The 20,229-nt window shown below is 39.2% G+C and overlaps 2 protein-coding genes across 2 annotated transcripts; one reads left to right on the top strand and one right to left on the bottom strand.

Annotated features, from left to right (window-relative positions):
* Window positions 1-241: 241 nt before the first annotated feature.
* On the top strand, window positions 242-13,067 carry mtap (methylthioadenosine phosphorylase). Its single transcript, XM_034087330.2, has 8 exons — window positions 242-367; window positions 1,452-1,538; window positions 1,866-1,924; window positions 2,077-2,244; window positions 7,285-7,387; window positions 8,706-8,945; window positions 11,217-11,339; window positions 12,194-13,067. Exons 1-8 carry the CDS (start codon window positions 344-346, stop codon window positions 12,230-12,232), a joined length of 843 nt encoding a protein of 280 aa, XP_033943221.1. The 5' UTR covers window positions 242-343; the 3' UTR covers window positions 12,233-13,067.
* Window positions 13,068-14,083: 1,016 nt separating this feature from the next.
* Window positions 14,084-17,234, bottom strand: cdkn2a/b (cyclin-dependent kinase inhibitor 2A/B (p15, inhibits CDK4)). Its single transcript, XM_034087336.1, has 2 exons — window positions 16,844-17,234; window positions 14,084-14,879 (listed from the first exon to the last, which is right to left on the bottom strand). Exons 1-2 carry the CDS (start codon window positions 17,186-17,188, stop codon window positions 14,616-14,618), a joined length of 609 nt encoding a protein of 202 aa, XP_033943227.1. The 5' UTR covers window positions 17,189-17,234; the 3' UTR covers window positions 14,084-14,615.
* Between the last annotated feature and the right edge of the window lie 2,995 nt (window positions 17,235-20,229).

Raw genomic sequence — 20,229 nt, 5'->3', positions numbered from 1 at the left:
AATAAAAAATTGATGAAAGGTAAAGTGAAAATATAAGCTAATGGGGAATGTTTACATATTCACTGGTTTTGAGTTTTATAGTCAAATGAAAGGAAACATACAGCTTGCTTAATGCTAAGTGTACATCTGAATAAATGGCAAGCAAGTCAGAATTGAAATATTTCTAAAAAAATAGCCCCAAGCAAAATTCATCTCATCTGAAATCGCCATTCTCTTATTTTGAAGGTCAACAGGACGCGAACTGTCGGTTGGTCTCTGACGGATGTAGCGGTTTGAATTCTGTAACAGTCTTCATCCTCCCAATTTCTTCATATTGACTTTAGCAGGCAAGAACATTGTCGTCATGGCTTCCACAGTGTCCATAAAGGTAAAAACCGTATATTTAAGGTCGGGTCTTAGGTGTACATAACTGTGTATGTTATAAACACACTGGCAGAGGGAAATCAATGAATACATGTAGCTAACGTCAGCTAAACGTGGCTTCATGATGTGCTGCCGCTACAAATGTGGGAATGCGGAACAATGTTATAACGTTACCGAGCTGTTAGCATCGTACTCTATTAGCCAATTGTAGTTATAATATGCAATCCATAAACTAAACGGAAATGGCTAAATGACACAAGCTAACATACATGCTAACGTTGAACCATCTCAGGTGTATTTGTGTGGCACGTGGTCAGGAGGAGTGCACCCAGACAGCTGCATTAAACAAATACATATATGCAAGAGACAACAAGGCTTTCACACATTTCACAAAAAAGTGATAGAAACACGTGCATACAAAAGTGTGTACCACATAATACTATAGCCTATTGTTAATGTTGCATGGCCTCTTGCACTGTATTTTGTTATACGAAAGGACCTATGTGTAGGGGGTTAATGGCAGAATATGTGAAATAGGTAGTATGCATAACAATTGTTGTGTTTTTATTAGCTACATTGAGACTGAGACGGTTTCCAGTTGACTGCTTGTATAAATCACACAATGGTCACATTGGTATTTCATTTTTTCTTTCTACCTATCTGTATTCATGTCTGTCCTTTTGGTGCTGCAGGAACTTTTACACTTTCCCCACTGGGGATCAGTAAAGGTGTATCTTAATGTTTTACTCAAGTACTTTACTTTAATGCAAATAAGAGACACTTGAGTAATTGTTCATGCTTTGTGTATACAAACAGAGATCCTACTCCCTTAGGGGAACTAAACCACATCTTATCATCCTGGATTTCAGGTTTTCACTTTGTATTGAGACTTATTTGAATATGTGCTTACTTTGTTTTCAAAACCTTATTTTTATATATATTTGTTGTGTTTAGCTCTTGCTGCAATTCTCTACACTGTACATCAAACACACAAAAGTTATACCTATTGTGTTTTATATTGGCACACAAAAGGAAGTGTTTGGCTAATAATTACAATGTTTATTGACGACTTTGTTATTTCTGTTAAGATTGGGATAATTGGTGGTTCCGGCCTTGATGATCCTGATATCCTGGAGGGAAGGACTGAGCGATACGTTGACACACCTTACGGGAAGGTGAGTTGTGTTTTGTGGTCCAACGCTTTTTCCATCATGGAGAGCAGTGTCACCAATACGCTCTACTTGCATATGTTTGTAAATTATTTATTACAGTAGTGTTTTCATAGCTGATTCAACACAATACATTTAATTAAATATACAATAAAAGTCACGTCAAAGAACAAAAAATAATAAACATATAAAGAAAAATTAAACAGGAAGCAGTTGGATTCAATTTGACAACAATATAATTAGTTAAGCCAGTATAAAAAAACGTAGTATAAATGACAAATATCACCTTAAAATCAATTTGATTAATTGGATTGTTCTTCTTTCCTTGAACAGCCCTCTGATGCTTTAATACTGGGGAGGATAAAGAATGTGGAGTGTGTGCTCCTTGCAAGGTGAGAAAGGATGTTTTACTCTACTTTAAAAAGTGAATTATGAAATGCTCTCTATAAGCTCCATCTAGTGGATATCAATTTTTACTGCATATATTCACCCAAATTGGATAAACAATGAATATCTTAAATGCTACTTTTCCCTCATTTTGTAGGCATGGGAGACAACACACCATAATGCCGTCCAATGTGAACTACCAGGCCAACATCTGGGCTCTGAGAGAGGAGGGCTGCACTCATCTGCTCGTCACCACGGCCTGCGGATCGCTCCGGGAAGAGATCCATCCCGGAGACATTGTCCTCATCGATCAGTTCATCGACAGGTGAGTGGGGTCTGAACACAACAACATGTTAGGGTTCAGATATTTATTTATTCTTTCCACATACTCTCAGGAGGAATTAAAAACAGTATTATGTCAGAGCATTTAAATTGTATTTTTCGTATTTTGTGTTAGTAATGTTAAAGATATGTTTAGCTATGTTATTCTTTTTTCCACTGATGTTAATCAGACAGAACATGAAATATGGTCCCGATTAGAATCGTTGAAAAGCCATTTGTCAGTCGTGAAATCCTTATATGAAGCAGTACAAAGTGATAACTAGGGTTGGAGAGGAAGAAGAATTTTGCCACACATGTACATGCACGTAGTACAGCACACAGCGAAATTGGACGTCTGCATTTAACCCATCCTAGTACTCGGAGCAGTGGGCAGCACCGATTGGGACGTGAACATGTGACCCAAGTCCCTACAGACTGTTGCACAATTCATCTACATTTGACCAAAACAGCCAAATTGACTATTGCAATAAAAGAAATAGTTTTATCATTTTTAACTGATCCTTACACCATGATCGTTTTTAATATATTGGTCAATGATAATTAGAATAATGATGTAAAAAAATATCAATCCCTCCCATGGGAATTGTATTGTAATTGCAATATCAGTCAAAACAATCGCATCTCGTTATTTCCCCCAAATCGTGCAGCCCCAGTGAGAACATGAAGTCGTTGCAAGACCTCTATTTGAAGGCTGACCAAAAAAAAGTAGCATATTTTTCCTGGTGAGTGAAGAATACCAGGGCTGCGTTCAAAATCACATAGCTCTTCTTTAGCCTTCTCTCAAAGGTTGATCTTTTTCCCTTGTCCTTACTTAAACTCAGGGCTCCTCATAGTGCGGCCTGCAAGTAAATGGTCTGTACTTATATAGCGCTTTATCCAGTCTTTAAGACCCCTCAAAGCGCTTTACATACTACATGTCGTTCACCCATTCACACCCATTCATGCAGAGCAGTGTATGTTACTCTAGGAACTAACATGCACACACATTCACACACCGTTGGCCATGCCATCGGGAGAAACTTAGGGTTAAGTATCTTGCCCAAGGATTCACCGACATGTTGACTGCACACGGGCTGGGATCGAACCCACAACCTTCTGGTTGAAAGACGACCGCACTCCCTCGCAGCCACAGTCGCAAGTACAATACTTAAATACATATGAATACACTTAAATGTCATTCTGTAATGACTCCCACACATCTTGTGACAGGATTGTCCAGATCGCTGAGTAACAAACAGGGAAGGACTTGACTTAGGTTTGCATCTTTCAAACCAATATTTGTTCACTTTTATGCTCAGTGGGAAGGATTATTACTTTTGCCTGATGTTTTGTTGGATTTCTAAGTGTCTTAATTTGCTCAGGGCTTCAGTGAGAATAAACAAAATGCTGTCTCTGTTTTGTTCTCTGGAAACATTTGACACCGATACATGTTACAGAGATATGGCAGAGATCACGGCTACTTCCTGTCTGTCATGTTTCATTTTGTGTATCACTTTCTCTGAGAACTTCACCCTTCAGCTCTGTCATTCAATTCACTGAGCCTGTAGCCACTGCCACGTTATAGTGGATACGACTGTGTGAGATCTTCTTCACGTGATTACACACTTTCTTCAAGTTGACCTTTGGAAATGATTATAGTTTGCTTTGACAGTGCTGCTATTGTTAAACAGGTTGACTAATGCCTCTTTAATTAAAACTGTGTTAACTCCCGCTATTCATATTTTCGAAGACTTGAGTTGCAACAAAATTAACACGCTTTAATATTTCAGTTTTTCGGTCACTAAAACCCCTCGCTCATTCTTCCTGCGAATGTCTTTCTTTTTCATTGACACGGGAAAGCATACTATCTCCACAGTGTCTGACCTCCAGGCATTTACATCTATACTTAATGTGTAGCATTACCCTGTGGGAGTGTGAGAGTCTCTCTGTTAGCAGACTTAAATGACTCCCATGAAATAACGCTATGTGTGCGGTGAGAGGTGCTGTGTCAGTGGGAAGACTTCAGTTACAATGAGTCGCCACACAGCTGGCTGAATGGAGTCACCCACAGTGGTGTCAGTGTGTTCCCTCGCGTACGACCGCCTGTGGCTTTGCTTTCCATTAGTGAATAGCTCCTCTGCCAACATTAGGCACAGACCATGTATCAGAAATGAGGAAGTTGTGTTTGTTGGGACTTGTTCAGACTTGTCCTGCAGGCAGCATGTGACGGCAAGTTTGAAAAGGCCTTTCTTGTATCAACTTGTTTTCTGTGTCCACTGCTAGCCATGCCCTCTTGTAGTGCTGCTCGCTCAAACATCACTGTCTCACAAGTTGGACCCTTGACTTCACTTATCTTGTTTTGATTTGACATCAAACACATTTTCATGTCACCATCTCATTTGTAGAATTTAGCGAATGTATGCGAGTTATAACGATAAACTAAAACACATAACTTAGAAGTAGCTCGTCAACACAAACACATTTAATTCAACATGGGTGCAAGGATACTCTCTACTAATGTTACTGTGTTGCAGTGTGTATATGTGATGCTTAGTAATCCATTGTATATCCTTTTTGCATTTTAAGAATATTTTAAATATTTCATAATTAAAGGCTGTGGGAGCCATTCAGTGCAACAATGATCCTGAAATGACATTGCTAAGGAAATGCCAGGATAACTTAATTTCTGTAGCATCAACAGGCATTGTGTTCGGCTGAGCGTGTTCGGCTGAGTGTGTTCGGCTGAGCGTGTCCCACACACTGCTGCTACTGGTGATCACCAGGGTGCAGCTGGCTATTTAACTATTGACTTCCAATGCCAGAGTCATGAGCAACAGATTGGGTTGGGCATCAACTTAAAAGATTTCCATCGATGGGCACGTTCATATTTTAGATGTCTGAAATAATTGTGGTGTGACTTGGCAGTCCCTGTGGAAATAGAGGAATATCCAGTTATACTATGACTCGGCACCACCTAGAGATTGTTTGTGTTGTTATTACCCACTCACATAATGATCTCTACATGTATTTAAGTTAACATTTAAATAGTATTCAGAACTATGGCTGCACAATGACTCGATCGTTTATCAGGAACGCAAAACTCACTCCTTAAAACTCACCTTTTTATTAAAGCCTTTAACTAATGAGGACACTACTCGGTTTTTAGTATTGTGGCTATTGTAGAAACGCTGTATAACGTTACAGGCTGGGGATTGTCACCGCACGCTATTATTATAATGTTACTATCATCCCGAATGAAGTATTGCCATCTACATATTTAATAAAAAATATCCTTGTTTGGTGCAAATACTTTTATAAAAAAATCATGATACTGTAAATAATCTCTCAAAAATGATCTTTGCCTTTCCATTTTATTTTTTGTCGTATCAGAATTGCTTTATCATTATATTGTTCTACATCGTGCATCCCATTTCAGAACAAAACAAAGCTGAGCGTATACAGGGACACAGATGTTCTCATGTCGCTGAGCAGAGTGACTCAGGCTCTAGAAAGAGCTGCAGGCTGGCACTCTGCCAGGAGGAAACTCGCTGAATCAGCGGTGGCCGTTGTTGGCGTTGTAAAAGAGGCCGGCGCCGGCTGCTGATGTGTTGATACTCCTGAATAGCTGTGAAGGGACTGTTCATCAAATATTGAATAGTTTAATGCGGGACATAATTCATCCTAACTAGCCAGAACGCTCTGCTTTTTCAAACACACACATTCAGGATGTTTATCGTTATTCCGGTTATACAAGTCCTGTGGCAAGCTTTCCTTAGGAGCTCCACATATCTGGAACAAACTCCGCTGCAACTCTGACTACTTTTAAATCCAGACTAAAGACTTTTCTTTTTGCCCCTGCTTTTAATTGAACTATTCACATCTTAAACTGCACTGTAACTTTTATCCATGTATTTTTTCTTTTAATGTTTCTTTTATTATCTTTTCTTTTTAATGACTGATTTTAAATGCCATTTTCTTAATGTCTTTCGTTTTTTGTAAAGCACTTTGAATTGCCTTGTGTTGAAAGGTGCTATATAAACAAACTTGCCTTGCCTTGGAGGATCGCCATAGACACACATTAATAGAACAAAGACACAATAACATGTGTTATGTGTGAGAAGCAATACAATGCTGTTTAGATAATGATTGACACAAACAAATAACTTGGCTGCTTGATGTTATTAGTGTTCATGTTGACACTGTTTCCTTAATCAGGGTGTCCGCGAGGTCTTAAAAAGTTAGAAGTTGATAAATCAATTTAGCGAAAATTAAGGTGAAAAAAAGTATTAAACGGCATTTTCCAAGGTATTACATTATGTAGCTTGTTTTCAATAAGTATATAAATGGTCCAAAGAGGTTGTGTTCTACAGTGTGCCTGAATGTAATCATGGCGTAGGTGTGATTCTGTGTAGTTTATTTATGGCATCCAGTTGGGTTTGACGTCATCTGAATAGGACATCGCACGCTCACTGCTTGATGGCGCGCGAAGGTCCGTTTGCGCCGGTTGCTAAGCAACATCCTTATGGGGAAATGCAAGTTTGCGTCCAAACGGTTGGAAGATAAGGAGGAAGGACAATCAATACTGTATATAGTCAATGTGAGGTGAAGTGTGTCGCCAATGTAACCGGTTAGAACTGGAAGTGGCGATGAGGTCTTAAAATGTATGGAAAGGGTCTTAAAAAAGGTATTACATTTTATTTCTTCAGGATTTCTGCATAGACCCTGTTAATTAAACATAACAGATTTGCTTTTTGATTTTAATGTTTTCTATTGTCTGTTTTTGTTGTTGTTGTTGTTAAACTTTCTACTTTAAATTTTTTCATTTAAAAAGTGAATTGCTAACCTGATCGCAAACAGTTAGAATCTGAAAAAGTGTCATATTCTATTATTTACTTTTACATTAGAATCCATTTTCATAATTACAAAACAAATCAAATATTTACATAGATTTGGTTATTTTTTTAACAAAACCTAACTAAGGCATCTGGAACTTCCGTGTGTTGCCAGGATACTAACTGTCAGTACTTCCTGCTCTTGTTTCCAGGACAACCAAGAGAGCTCAGACTCTGTATGACGGGCAGCCGAGCAGCCCTCCAGGAGTTAGTCACATCCCCATGGCCGAGCCTTTCTGCAACCGAACCAGAGAGGTGAGCTCGTCAATACCTGCACATTTATCCCGTTTCACACATGTTACTTCCTCAACTATTGTATGATTATTCTCCATTATTATTTTAACATAAAATCTGATATTTAACTTTCTAATACATTTTTAACTTCAAATTTAATATTTACAATTTTTTCTCCTTACATAACAATTTGAAAACAGTAAAGTAATTTACATCTTAAATTATTAATATATTCACACATTCTTTTTTAGAAATACCCAACCTTCAAATTGCTATTTTAAATCAACATCGCTCTGCACACTTGCTAAAGACCATTTGTGTGGCAAACTCAGTTCATTTAGGGCTGCGCGAGTATGGCCAAAAGTATGCGGGTAAATCTCACCGTAAACTATTTAATTATGACCGATCATAACTCAGCTTTTTTTCAGCGTGGTTTAGGAAACGAGCTCCGTGTTACAAGACGGGCCGGGTGGTTTGGCACCGCTGCAGACTCTTTACAGGGAGGAGCCGCGGCGGTGCTGCAGCTCCTGAGCAGAGACACGTTCACTAAGCCGAAACACTATATCCGGTCACAGAGATCTGCTATTCTAAAGTAAAGTCAACACATATCGACCCTAAATAAAGTCTATATTAAGAACAAGAAACGTTTTAACATGTGTATCGTTTTTTGTAAATGTATGACAAATGTGTGAGGGTGATGACGTCAGAGCATCGTCCTATGTGCGGGGGCTGAGCTCCGGACAGCCCCCGCACAATTTAACCCCTGCTCATATCCTAATTTCAGGATGCACCATTTTAACTTTGATTAGAGGTCAAGATTCCGGTCATTCTGACTCTGACTCATTCATTGTTTCGAATGTTTTCTTTGACTTTTTAAGGCATAGCAAACTCTGTTCCGTCACTTTTTATTCTTCCAGCCTGCGGTTTCTGAAGGTTTTTTGCAAAATCATTTTTAAAACAACAAAGACGTGAAATGTTGTTGAAACGTAGTCACACATTTCCTAATATTTATCTGCTTATCTTGGTAGACTAAAACATCACCTGGAGAAACAGATGCAACACAGCATAGTTGTATTGTTTGTATTCTTCTAACACTTCAGGTTGTAGAATGAGATGAACAGCTATTCACACCACGTCAGCAGTTCCCACATTAGATACATCTGGTGTTCTTCACGGCTCCAAAGTGCAGAGATCTTCAGCACATGTCTTGTGAATTCTCCGGCCGAAGCTCCAAATAAGCCATCAGTGTTTGCCATCAAAGTTCCAGCTCTCCCTGTGTCTCTCTGAGTCTCCATTGCTTCAGAAGCGTCCATCACAACTACCTCTCTGTTTGCTGCAGGTTCTGGTGGAGGTGGCCCGGAGCCTGGGGGTCAAATGCCACGTCGGAGGGACCATGCTGAGCATCGAGGGGCCGCGCTTCTCCTCGCGGGCCGAGAGCCTCATGTTTCGCCAGTGGGGCGCCGACGTCATCAACATGACCACGGTGCCCGAGGTCGTCCTGGCCAAGGAGGCGGGCTTGTGCTATGCCAGCATCGCCATGGCAACGGACTACGACTGTTGGAAGGAGCACGAGGAGGCGGTGAGTGGCGTGCTGGATGCTAGGAGCGCAGACCTGTTTTACTATGTGTGTTTGTTCTTGTTTACGCCTTGTTTGAGTCAGCATTAGCAGAGTGGGACTCGAGCTTAGTTAGTTTATGCTTTTTGGAAACTCCTTTGTGTTCGTTGCAACTCCTAGACAATTACAACCACGACAGAAACACATGAAAATGTATAATAATAATAAAAGAACAAAGAGTTGTATATGCATTTGCAAAAAACTGCTCCTTATACTAGGATGGGTTTAAATGAGTCTCCATTTGACGGTGTGCTGTACTGTGTATACGTGTGTCGATAAAAAGAGGATTTAATCGTATACTTCTATTATAGTAAAGGTATCTATGTGTATTCTAGTCAAACAGATGCCAAACGGTTAATTAAAATAATCTTTGGTGAACTTTATCCAATGCTCCCGTGTTAACCGTGAGCTAGAAAAGTGATTGTTACTGTAGAGTCCTTTCTCTCACAGAGACATGTGGAAAAGACGACAAAGGGACATTCACATCTATAAAGAAAGATGATCCCAAACCAAAACCCTTTTCAGTCTTCTTACTATGAGCCGCGGTGGTTGCTCTCGCAGGCCTGATTATTCCATCTGTTAAGCCTTGGTGATGTGTTACTGAATATGAATCACTGGCGCTTTAATGAAATACAATCACTCGCTTGTTTTTTCCCTTACTTCCTGCGACTGGAAGATGTTCTCAGTTGTGCTGCCATGTGACAAAAAGGTCCTTATTTACTGTAAAGCGCAGTGATCCATGTCTTCTTGGAGCAGGAAACGCAGCGTTCGGGTGCTTTAGCCTCTCTTCAGCTTTTGCTGCAGAGCATTGAGGTTAAAGTATATGAATAGTCAAATATTGTTCGGGTACAATCATTGTCCAACAGAATGGAAAATGTCATTGAAAGTCAACATTACCTCCCCGTGATATTTGAAAAGGAAACGGAAAATGCAAACATTGGGTGCTGTTTGAAGACGGTTCAATCGTAGGGAGGAAGACTAAAGTTAGTAAATCGCTAACATGTTGCATCATAAAGAAAAACATTTGACTCTCAGACCAGATGGTGGGTAATTGTATGGGTTTGATGGAATCTCGACACCATCTGTGCTCTGTAGGCCGACTGCAGTATGTGCGGCTTCTTTTGGCTCCTGGTTGCCCCCCCCCCCCTCTGTCAGACTCTGATAGTGCGGCTGATATACGGCGTGTGGGCGATTTCGGGCTTATTTGACACAGATCCAAACCAAACTCACAACTCCACTTCCGAGTTCCTGCAGCTGACCTCTTCCCCCTCCGGTTGCCGAACGCTCGCCACACATCCTTCCGCCCCCCCCATCCCTCCCTCTCCGCTCCTTCCTAGCCTCCTACCACCTCCTGCCTCAGTCTGCTTGCCTTCCAGCCTCCGGTGGAAGCCCTGCCAGAGGAGGTTGAGTCACTCTGAGTCATCAGCTGCACTGTCTTCCTCCACAAAGTCATGAGCCTTGTCATTGACTGTGATATGAACACAAAGCACTAAAGAGGGGGTTAATCGAGGTCGCAGGAGAAAACACCAGCAGGAAACAGAAGTGATGTTGTGACCTAATGTACTGTACACTGTATTGATGAGCAATGCTGATCGTATGGCTTCTTTTCATGCGGACCTTTCTGTATTTCAGCGTGAACATTTCACTGAGGCCTCAGTTTCCTTACGTCATTACAGAAGATACAAAATAGCAGACTTATTGCAACATTTTCAAATGCATTTCCCTCTTCTTGTCTCAATGTTAGTCAGGTGAACAATGTGATGATTGCCAGTGTCTTAGAATGTCAGGTAAAATGGCTCAACACTAAATTACAAAATGAAACCCATGTAACACTTCATTGGAGTAAAGGGCACAGCTGGCTGCCAGACAAACAATATACGGATCTTCTCCATTGCCTTGCCTTAATTTAAAGCATTACGACAGTGCCATAAAGATATTTACATAAGGTTGATTGTAATCGGGTTTACATCTAAAATGTAATTATTTGCAGATTTAAAAAAATTAAAATTGGATATTTTCAAATGGTAACAACATGTAATTTTATCAGTGTCTTTCTTCCATCCTGCATGGCTGCCATACAGGTTATTTACAATGCGATGGTTCCATTTTACCGTCATTGCTAATGTCAAAGTACATTTTAACCTGGAAGTATAAAGTGATTGACATTTAAAAGAAGTGACTTTGCATGTCTGTCAGTGATTCTTATCGCCGGATGTTTTTCCTCCCTCGTCACAGGTCTGTGTCGACAACGTCCTGAAGACGATGAAGGAGAACGCCAACAAGGCCAGCAGCATCCTGCTCACTGCCATACCCCAGATCAGTCAGATGGACTGGGCGCACACAATTAAGACTTTGAAAGTAAGTTGTCAACTTTATGATTCATTCCCGTTTTGTATGTCTTTCGAGCGGTTGTGAAATAGGGTCTGTTGACATTTGACCAGACTATCTCCAAAGGACATCACATTTATACTGCCTATCACAGAGCCACGTTTTTCACTGTGTTTCGAAAGAGCAGAATCTCTGAAAACAGTAGACCGTCATGAAGGTGGTCATTGTCAAGAAGTCGTAGGGCCACACGAGTGCGATGACTCAGACACTGCCATGGTGCTGTGTTGCAGCTTTTCATAGGGTTTAACACAATGAAGTCCATCTGGTTTGACTTCATATTGAAATCTGTGTTTAAAACATTGAGCATAAAAGGTACATACACCCGACTATATTAGTCTTAACTCAAACTATGCGGTAATCAAAATAATAAATGTGTGGTTACCGGTGCACATTTTTAAAACGGATCATTTAAAGAGACCCTATTCTGCTTTAGGGGTTTTCCCTTTCCTGTAGTGTTGCATAGGTTTGTGTGCATGTACATGGTCTGCAAAGACTACAATCCCAAAGTTCCTTCCCACGTAACTCTCGCTTTTATTGACTAGCGTTCCAACACATTGTTAGTGATCTTTTGTTTTTTGCATTATTCACACTCGACACTTCTAAAAAGCTCCCTAATGATAAAAGATTTGATTTTTAATTGGCGGTAAAGATAATAGAAACATCTGTTTTTATTGAAGCTTTAAACAAATCGAATTGTCTGCTGTTTTTCCTTTTTGCTGTTACCTCAGACGAACCTGAAGCACACCGGATTGAAATGTAATGATAGTTTCTGTTCATCGTGAGATGTGTGTGGAAACGAGGCTGTTTCTCTCTTTCTCTTACAGACAATGGCTCAGTCTTCAGTGATGTTACCCAAACACTGAACGTGCAGAAAACAGGATCCCGGACCCCACCCACCCCTCCACCGACTCAACTCGGCCTGCCGTTTGTCATCAGTGAATCACAAGAAAGTGCCTCACATAACTATTGCATGTGCTCTGTCTTCAGCTAGAGTTTTATTGTTTTTCCTTGAGTTCAAATACACTCTCCAGTAAAACCCCCCCACCTCATGCTCAATCACAGGCCACCCTTTTTCTCCGGAACAAGCATCAGTGTCGTCACTCTGTGGTCAGTCCTACATCATGTTAAGGTACGGGAAACATTTAAAGTCTTCTAAAGATTATTCTAGATATACAATCTTTGTGGATTTATATTTTTGGTGGTGAAGGTACACAAATATTAACACAATTATATATTTGCATGTAAACCGTTGGTGTCTTTATTGCTATTGCTTTAATGCGTTGCAACTTTAGCACTTTGTTGCCTTGGTTACCACTCATTTTAAAGTCTACTTTGAACCTATTGTAGTCCAGTCCTATATTTAAATCCCTGAATACACTTTGAGCAAAACTTTGTCTTGTTACTAATACTAGGAATATATATTTTTTTAGGGGCACATTTTAATTTGTTAATATTTTGTTGAGTATACTTTGATTTGTGTTTGCTCTTCATGAAGCTTGTGAATGAAAGACCTGCAGCATCCAATATAAATATAGACAAAACATGTATAGCTAAGATCTGCACTGTACATGCAAACTGTTTTCCAGTTATCATAAATAAACTGGGTTTTAAAACTCTTCATTTTTTACACTGAGTGACTTTGACCTATAGGAATAAGCATGTAATGAAATTGGCAATTTTTAAAAGTTTACAAATGTTTCCGTGTCCTATTTTTTTCTTCTCTAATCTGCATTGGCTGCTCCTAAATGTCATCACGCGGCACAGTATCTAAAGACGGCTACTAACTTTTGTTTTTACTCTTTGTTATTCAGCACAAAACCGGTCAATAAAAACTACAGAGAAGTGAACTATTCACTTGGAGCATCTTACCATTTGCATTGACGTTTTACAGTTTTTTAAATCACATGTTCAAACTACATGAATTGGAATACAGGGTGAAATACTTTTAGTCTTGGCTAACAAAGGTCAATATGAATGGGAAAAATACATTTAAAATACGATGTAATTGTGCATTAATATCCTCCTGAAGAGAGAGTTCAGATTGGAATTTCCGGTCCCTTCCAGCCTCCTGTTTGACGTAATGAACAACATGTATTGTAAAGATACAAGCTGATTGCCCTGGATGTTAAAGTTAATATCTATAGGTTGAATGATGCTTTGAACTTTATTTACTGCCTGACATTATTCCTGTTTGTGCATTTGTAATGTTTACCCTCCTGTTCCTTGTTCTTTCTGCAAGTATAAATGCATTAGACCGTAATGGCAATCCATTGGGTGTGCAACTATATTTTATTTTATTAGGAAATCATTGTAGACGTTATTACAGAAGTCCAAGCTGCTTTAAGTTGACTATCTTCTGGTAATCATCACGTCTTAAACTTTCCATTAAAGGTACATTAATGAACTCTCATCAGTGATGTTTTTAGCAAGTTAAACTGTGAGGTCACCTGAGGACAAACAATCATGCGCCTAATATTTACCAAGCAGTGTCAGGAAAAGCCTTCGCGATGATCCCTCTGACAATATTCCTAAAACTATGTTAAGAAGAATACAATCTAAGGAAAGTCAGCTAGCCAATTTGAAACTGAATATTAAAAATATAATAATCGTTTTTTGTGGTTATTCATTCGTTAGTACCTTTTGTTGTTGTTGTAATCCATCCTTTAGACAAGAGACATTACCATATTAGTGCTGCTTCTAATCTGCACCATGAACACACTTAAAATGACATTTTATTAAAGTGCATACAATGCGAGGTCTGCATATCATTTGTAAAAACAGGAAGTGGCACTCCGAGTCTGCAGAACAAACATAATAGTGCTTTAGTTACACTAATGTTGGGTGTGCAAATACATTTTGAATGGCTTTGGTTAAATAGTTGACATATTCAAATGATCTCATCGTTTTAGACGAAAAATTAACACTAATCTTAATTTAAAAATACAATGTCATGAACATATTATAGGAAGACTGTTCACCTTATACAGTTATATATTAGGAATATTTCTATTATACAAAGCAGAATAAATCTGAACCAATTTGTGTAGCTATTATTAGACATTATGGCCAATAACCATATTTTACTGATTTGTCATGACAGCCTCATATTGACAAAGATTTCGTTAAAAATGCAATACCTACAAAACATCCGATAAATAAATACAAAAAAACGTTTTACAGCAAAACATCCTATGTTTCAGACAGAAGGCCCTCTATGCCCCAGTATCCCTTCATTAACGTCCAGCGTCACTCGGTGTCCGGTAGAGACTGCAGATAATCCTCCACCTCCGTGTGTCCGTGCTGCCGGGCCAGGTCGACGGGTCGGTTGTCTTTATTGTCCCGGGCCTGCGGATCAGCCCGGTTCTTCACCAGCAGCCGCACCGTGTCCACAAACCCGGTCCGGGCCGCGTCGTGCAGCGGGGAGCTCCCGGTGCTCCGGTCCCTCACCGCCGGATCCGCTCCGTGCCGCAGCAGCAGCTGAGCCACCGAGGAGCTGCCCATCATCATCACCTTCAGAAGAATATACCCCGAGTTAGATTCTAGTTTGGATTGATTACAGCCATTTTATTTATTTTTTAAATACATTTCTCTGATATAAACAATCTTCTTATTCCACATTTCAAGATGCAAGGCTTTGATTGTCATGTGTACATAGCTACAGTGTATTAAATGACAATTAAATGCTTAGGTCACAGGCTCCTCAAACAATGCAACACAATAAAACAGATAATAGTGTAAATAAAATATAATAGAAATAGTGCAGAATAGTCTATACAAGTAATTGGAATATTGAGATATATATAGGCTATGTTGCAAACAGATGAATGTTGTGGATGTTCTTTCAGAAGTTCAGGAGTTAAACAGTCTTATGGCCTGTGGGATGAAACTGGCCTGTTTCGGCATACAGTACAGGCTTCCTGCAGTACGTGTATTGTAATGTATGCTCAGTAACCGTCCTGTCGTGTTTGGCTATCAATTATTGTGTTTTACATTTGATTGCCTCAAGGCCTTATGATATCCTCCACAGTATTTGAATAATGACTGATCATCCCTTTCATTGGGTTTTGAGTGGTTTAGTCACATTTGTAAAACCTGGTGTTCCCGTCAAAGAGAGACACACATTTTGGAATACATTTCCAGTGTCTATACTTTGTATATTCACCGTAGATGTGAACCAGTCTGAGACATTGTGGTGTTACAACATTTTTGATGATAATTCATGTTTGTTGTGTTCATAAGAGAAGTTAAAACACACCGGTCAAATCTGACAGGGTAAGGGGAAGAAACGAACACGACAGGAACACTTCTTCTTTTTTTTAACCAACTATTTATATCATTAGAGCATTCAATATATTTTGTTTCCCACATATTAAGGCTATACATTTTACAGATAAAATAAATAAATATTTTTACTATGTTATGCTTTTTATTCCTGCATTTTACTTCCACTTGTGTCTTTTATGCTTCCGTTTTGGAGGAACCCAGGTTAGGATTTTCATTGCCACGCTTTTATGCAGAGCAACCATTCTTCACCCAATTAAAACGACCTCGCCTTAAGAGCCCGAAATGAATGTATAAACAGATAGTTTAACAGCCCAATACAACAAAATGCAAAATAAAATCTGTTGCTGCTGATTTGAGACGCTGCCTTTTAGTTATATCCTAAAAACAATTTCCTTTTTCTGTAATGTTTACAATGAATGATATCCTGATCTCAAGTTACAACACGAATGCACTTAGTCTGAATGTTAAGAGCTTTAGACTTAAGGCTAGAAAAACAATGCTACTATTATGCTGGTTTTCAATGTCAGGTGTTATGATGTTAATACTGCTCATGTGTTGTGGTAACATGCTTCAGAGATTAAAAACTGGGCCCTAAATCCCACATGAGGTTTACTGTTTTAGGAGTTTGGGAGGGAGTTATGAAGAACTAGTGTATTTACTATATTATATATGTATATATATTATGTATATATAATATATATATATATATTATACCCAATTCTGGTAGATTTAAACCCAGCTGTTTTTAGAGTGTAAAGGCACTTTGAAGAAGGGAATTTCTTATTCTTTAAACTGAGCCGTAAAGATCCAGACCAAGCTAATCGTAAACTACGCACTGCAATAAAAACAACAGTTACGAAATTCAAAATTGTAAATCGTGCAACCATTAAAAGGCTCCACACTAACTTCTAGTTTCGTTTTATATAGCTTGATTAAAAATACAAGCTTGATAATTAATAGCCTATGTGTATTTCCTCAATAAATAAACAGTTTCATCATTAAAACTCGCAACTGCGCGTCACTTTTAGGTGCGTTGCTTTGTCAAATATGCCATTAACAAACAACGTCAAATAGCCTTGTTAAAGAAGTTGGTGCTATAAATACGTCACCGAGGTCAACTCAATTCATGAATATTTCTAAGTGCGAATATTGTCTTGTATCGGGGGATGCCGCGGCTCCGGTGCACTGACCTGCAGAGCGGTGTATCCCAAGCTGTTCACCCCGTTAACCTGCGCTCCTGCCCGCAGCAGATTCTCCACAGTTGCGGTATTCCCGTTCGCTGCGGCTTTCGTCAGCTCATCCTCCAGAGTCATTGTCCTGAAACCTGCAGCGACACCGTCCGTGGATCTGTCACTTGCTGGTTCTGACAAATACCGGTTCCAAAACACACCGGTATAATGCACTGGACGGGTGAATAGGACTTGATGTGTGGAGGTCCCCCGGATTATGTGTGTGTCCACCCCGCAGGTTGTCTCGGTGTATGTCGGTGTGTGTGCGTGTGTGTGGGTGTGTGTGTGTGTGTGTGTGTCGTGCATCGCCTGTCCAGAGATCCAGCCGGTGTTTGCCTCGACTTGCCTGCTGCAGCTGAATGGGTGACGTCACTTTCTGGTGCAAAAACTGCCTGTAGGGGGCGCTGTAAGCTATTTAAAAACATTCAAACATCTCGGAGCTATTATCTGGAAATCCAATCGTCCAGAGGTCCAGACACAAGTGTGACGCATTCTGCAAAACCAAATCGTCTTCAGTGGTGGGTATTAACTAAAAAGGTAAACATTTACTCTGTAAATCTGTAAAGCATTCTGTAATTAAGTAACATTTTGAATAACTTGAATTTATAGGTATAGGGCTCTTCCATTGTATGCTACTTTATACTTACTCCACTGCATGTAAAAGGATAATAGTTTACTTTACACTTCATTTAGAAGATAGTTTTAGTTACTCTGCAAATACAAAATATTAAATAAAGATGAAATTGTAGGGAACTCTAAGGACATAATTGTCTGTGCGGTTAAAGACTAGATGATGTTTGTCTTAACTTTCTCGTAACTTCTACAATGTATTATTATATTGAGCCACACATTCAAATGAGCTCTGCCTTTACCAGCTATACGAAAGTGATGAATACTTCATAAGTCCATTATGAGTCTAAATTGTTGTATTCAAATACATATTTCAATGCTAATATTTGTATACACATTTTTTCTACAATATGGTATAGCTAATTAAGTATAAGATTTAAGTGATTTGGTTTTATGATTTTGCCCAGCTTAACCCTGGAAACATAATTTTAATAAACAATCAGTTCTCATGAGTTTTCTTGGATCTGTATATTTAAATTTCCCCTCACTTTCTTGAATGCAACATCAATAAGAAGTCCTGGAAATAATTATCTCCAGCTCTATTGCATATAGGCATTAGCAGATGATCTACAGTAATATGATGGACACCTCCAGAAGAGAAGTGAACCTTGGGATGTGATGGTTTTATCATCTGTAACTGATGTGTTTGTAAAGTCAATAAAGTGACGGTTAGCCAATGGGATCAAAGGCTTAACAGGATAGCTAATCAAACAAAAAATGATGATAGAGGCGTGTTGTTTTACCTGTTCTTGCAATTGTCCTTCAATGACTTTAGCATCACATGCACTACCAGGGCCTTCCTGAAGGTATTTGTTTTTTTTATCTCAGTTTGTTTTTGTGTACAACTGTAGTTTGTTGTAATTGATAGCCTATAATCTGAAAAGTCTTGAATATCAGTGGAATAAATTAGGTTTTCTCGTCAGCATGTCAGATGCAGAATTCTCTGTTAAAAATTGGGAAATGTTTTTGGATTTACACTAGAGTTACCACAACATATTTTCATTGTTACAAGCTGGCTCTGTTTGCAACATAAGGACAACAGTCCCACACCGGAGTTGCCCAAAACAATAATTTATTTTATCCAACACAGTGGTTACAACCAACAATAAAACAGACCAGAGGAGCGGTGTCCTGCTGCACCGAGGGCAGCTGAGAGAGAGCGAGAGCCTGTTCTGCAGCCCTCTTATCTACTGGAAGCAAGTGCCACAGGTGGGTCCCATCACTGCTGATTACAAGAAACACAGGTTACAGCAGCACCAACTGGTGGACAACCACAGGGTTGTCACATCATGCAGTCGTTAATTATATTTGTTAATGTCAATATAGGAACAAAAGTACTTTTGTGCCTCTCTAATAAAACAATCTACAAACTGTTAATATCACACATCTGAATGACCGCTTGTGTTTTGTTTTTATTCTTCTCTGTTTTCATAATTTACACATTTTTTTATTATTATAATGAACACTGATGTTTATGCATCTTTTTCTGATGCATTGGAATAATTGTTCAATAAAGTTGGGGTAAAAAAGTGTTCTAGTGACGTCGACTCTATTATGGCCAATCAAATGTCTGGAAATTCATTGTGGGCGGGGGTAACCTTTGACCAATGCGTCTGGAAAGTTTGATTGCGCTACACGGTGTGGCCATGTGCGGTGCGCCGTTTCAAAATTCGGAGTTTATTCAGAGTTTGGGGCACAAAATAAAAATGTCAGCTACTAAGCTATATTTCAAACACTTCAGAGCAAATAACAACTGCAAGTTGTCTAAAGAAACGACGGTTACTGGAGGGAAAAAAGTGCTCGAAACAAGCCTCAATAAAGCTAACAGCTGGAGTAGGAAGGAACTGCCACCATGAAGCCCGCAACAACTCTGCTTTTCTTCCAACAAATGAAATGAGTGACCTATACAAAATGCTCAGTTTAAAATCAAGGAATTCCACCTGTTCTTCCATTATGGATGTACTGGAAGGTTGCACAAGAAATGTTTCCCTCCTGAGGGTCATTACCAATCTTCCAATGATTTATTGCTGTGTTGAGAGACTGTTTACAACACACTGGATTATAACGCGTCACCCGCCATCATGGATAAACGCTCGTTTTATCGGCTGGATTACGATGAAATCATCTCCATATTCAACCTGGCAACGTCACCCAAGGTAAAATAGTCTTATTCTTACCCTGTTCATATCACAACTCTTGAGATTGATGTGTCATTTATTTGTTAGTCAGGACAACCGTTAAATGTATCTGCTTGCATGTGATGTGGACATGAGATGGTGAAAGGTGATTTTTTTTATGTATTTAGGAAAAACAGATAATAAACCATCAAAAAAGTGATTTGCCCAGCTAGGCATCACATTAATATTTTCCAATGAAGAATTACCCCTGTTACTCTAGTTATAGTAACAGGGTTGAAAATCAATGCTAATTTGAGTTTTTAACCTCAGGAAGTATTGCTAGATGTAGCATGTAATGCTACTTTCAAGGCAAGGACAAACTTGGATATCTAATGCAAGAAAGATAACTTTTAAATGAATATGCTTTATTCTGATAATATCAGTAACAGGGTTGAGTGGGTCAGAGTGCCACACTCTTTTAAGACTGAAAAGATTGTAAAAATAAAAGAGAGGATTTAGTTTTGGTCTACCCATGGGACTAGCACATGGCTTGCTGATGTCACTTCCACTGTGTCTTCTGATTTACAGTTTTTTCACTTC

This window comes from Pseudochaenichthys georgianus, chromosome 1, assembly GCF_902827115.2.
Source record: "Pseudochaenichthys georgianus chromosome 1, fPseGeo1.2, whole genome shotgun sequence".
NCBI classification, from domain to species: Eukaryota; Metazoa; Chordata; class Actinopteri; order Perciformes; family Channichthyidae; genus Pseudochaenichthys; species Pseudochaenichthys georgianus.
The sequence above is the reverse complement of the archived record's forward strand: the minus strand, read 5'-3'. Positions and strand labels throughout refer to the sequence as shown.

Coding starts and splice junctions, on each gene's coding strand:
- cdkn2a/b (XM_034087336.1), bottom strand. CDS start 17,188: ATGCACGACACACACACACACACACACACCCACACACACGCACACACA. Junction 14,880..16,843: donor TGGGATACACCGCTCTGCAG/GTCAGTGCACCG, acceptor ATTCTTCTGAAG/GTGATGATGATGGGCAGCTC.
- mtap (XM_034087330.2), top strand. CDS start 344: ATGGCTTCCACAGTGTCCATAAAG. Junction 368..1,451: donor CTTCCACAGTGTCCATAAAG/GTAAAAACCGTA, acceptor ATTTCTGTTAAG/ATTGGGATAATTGGTGGTTC. Junction 2,245..7,284: donor ATCGATCAGTTCATCGACAG/GTGAGTGGGGTC, acceptor TCTTGTTTCCAG/GACAACCAAGAGAGCTCAGA.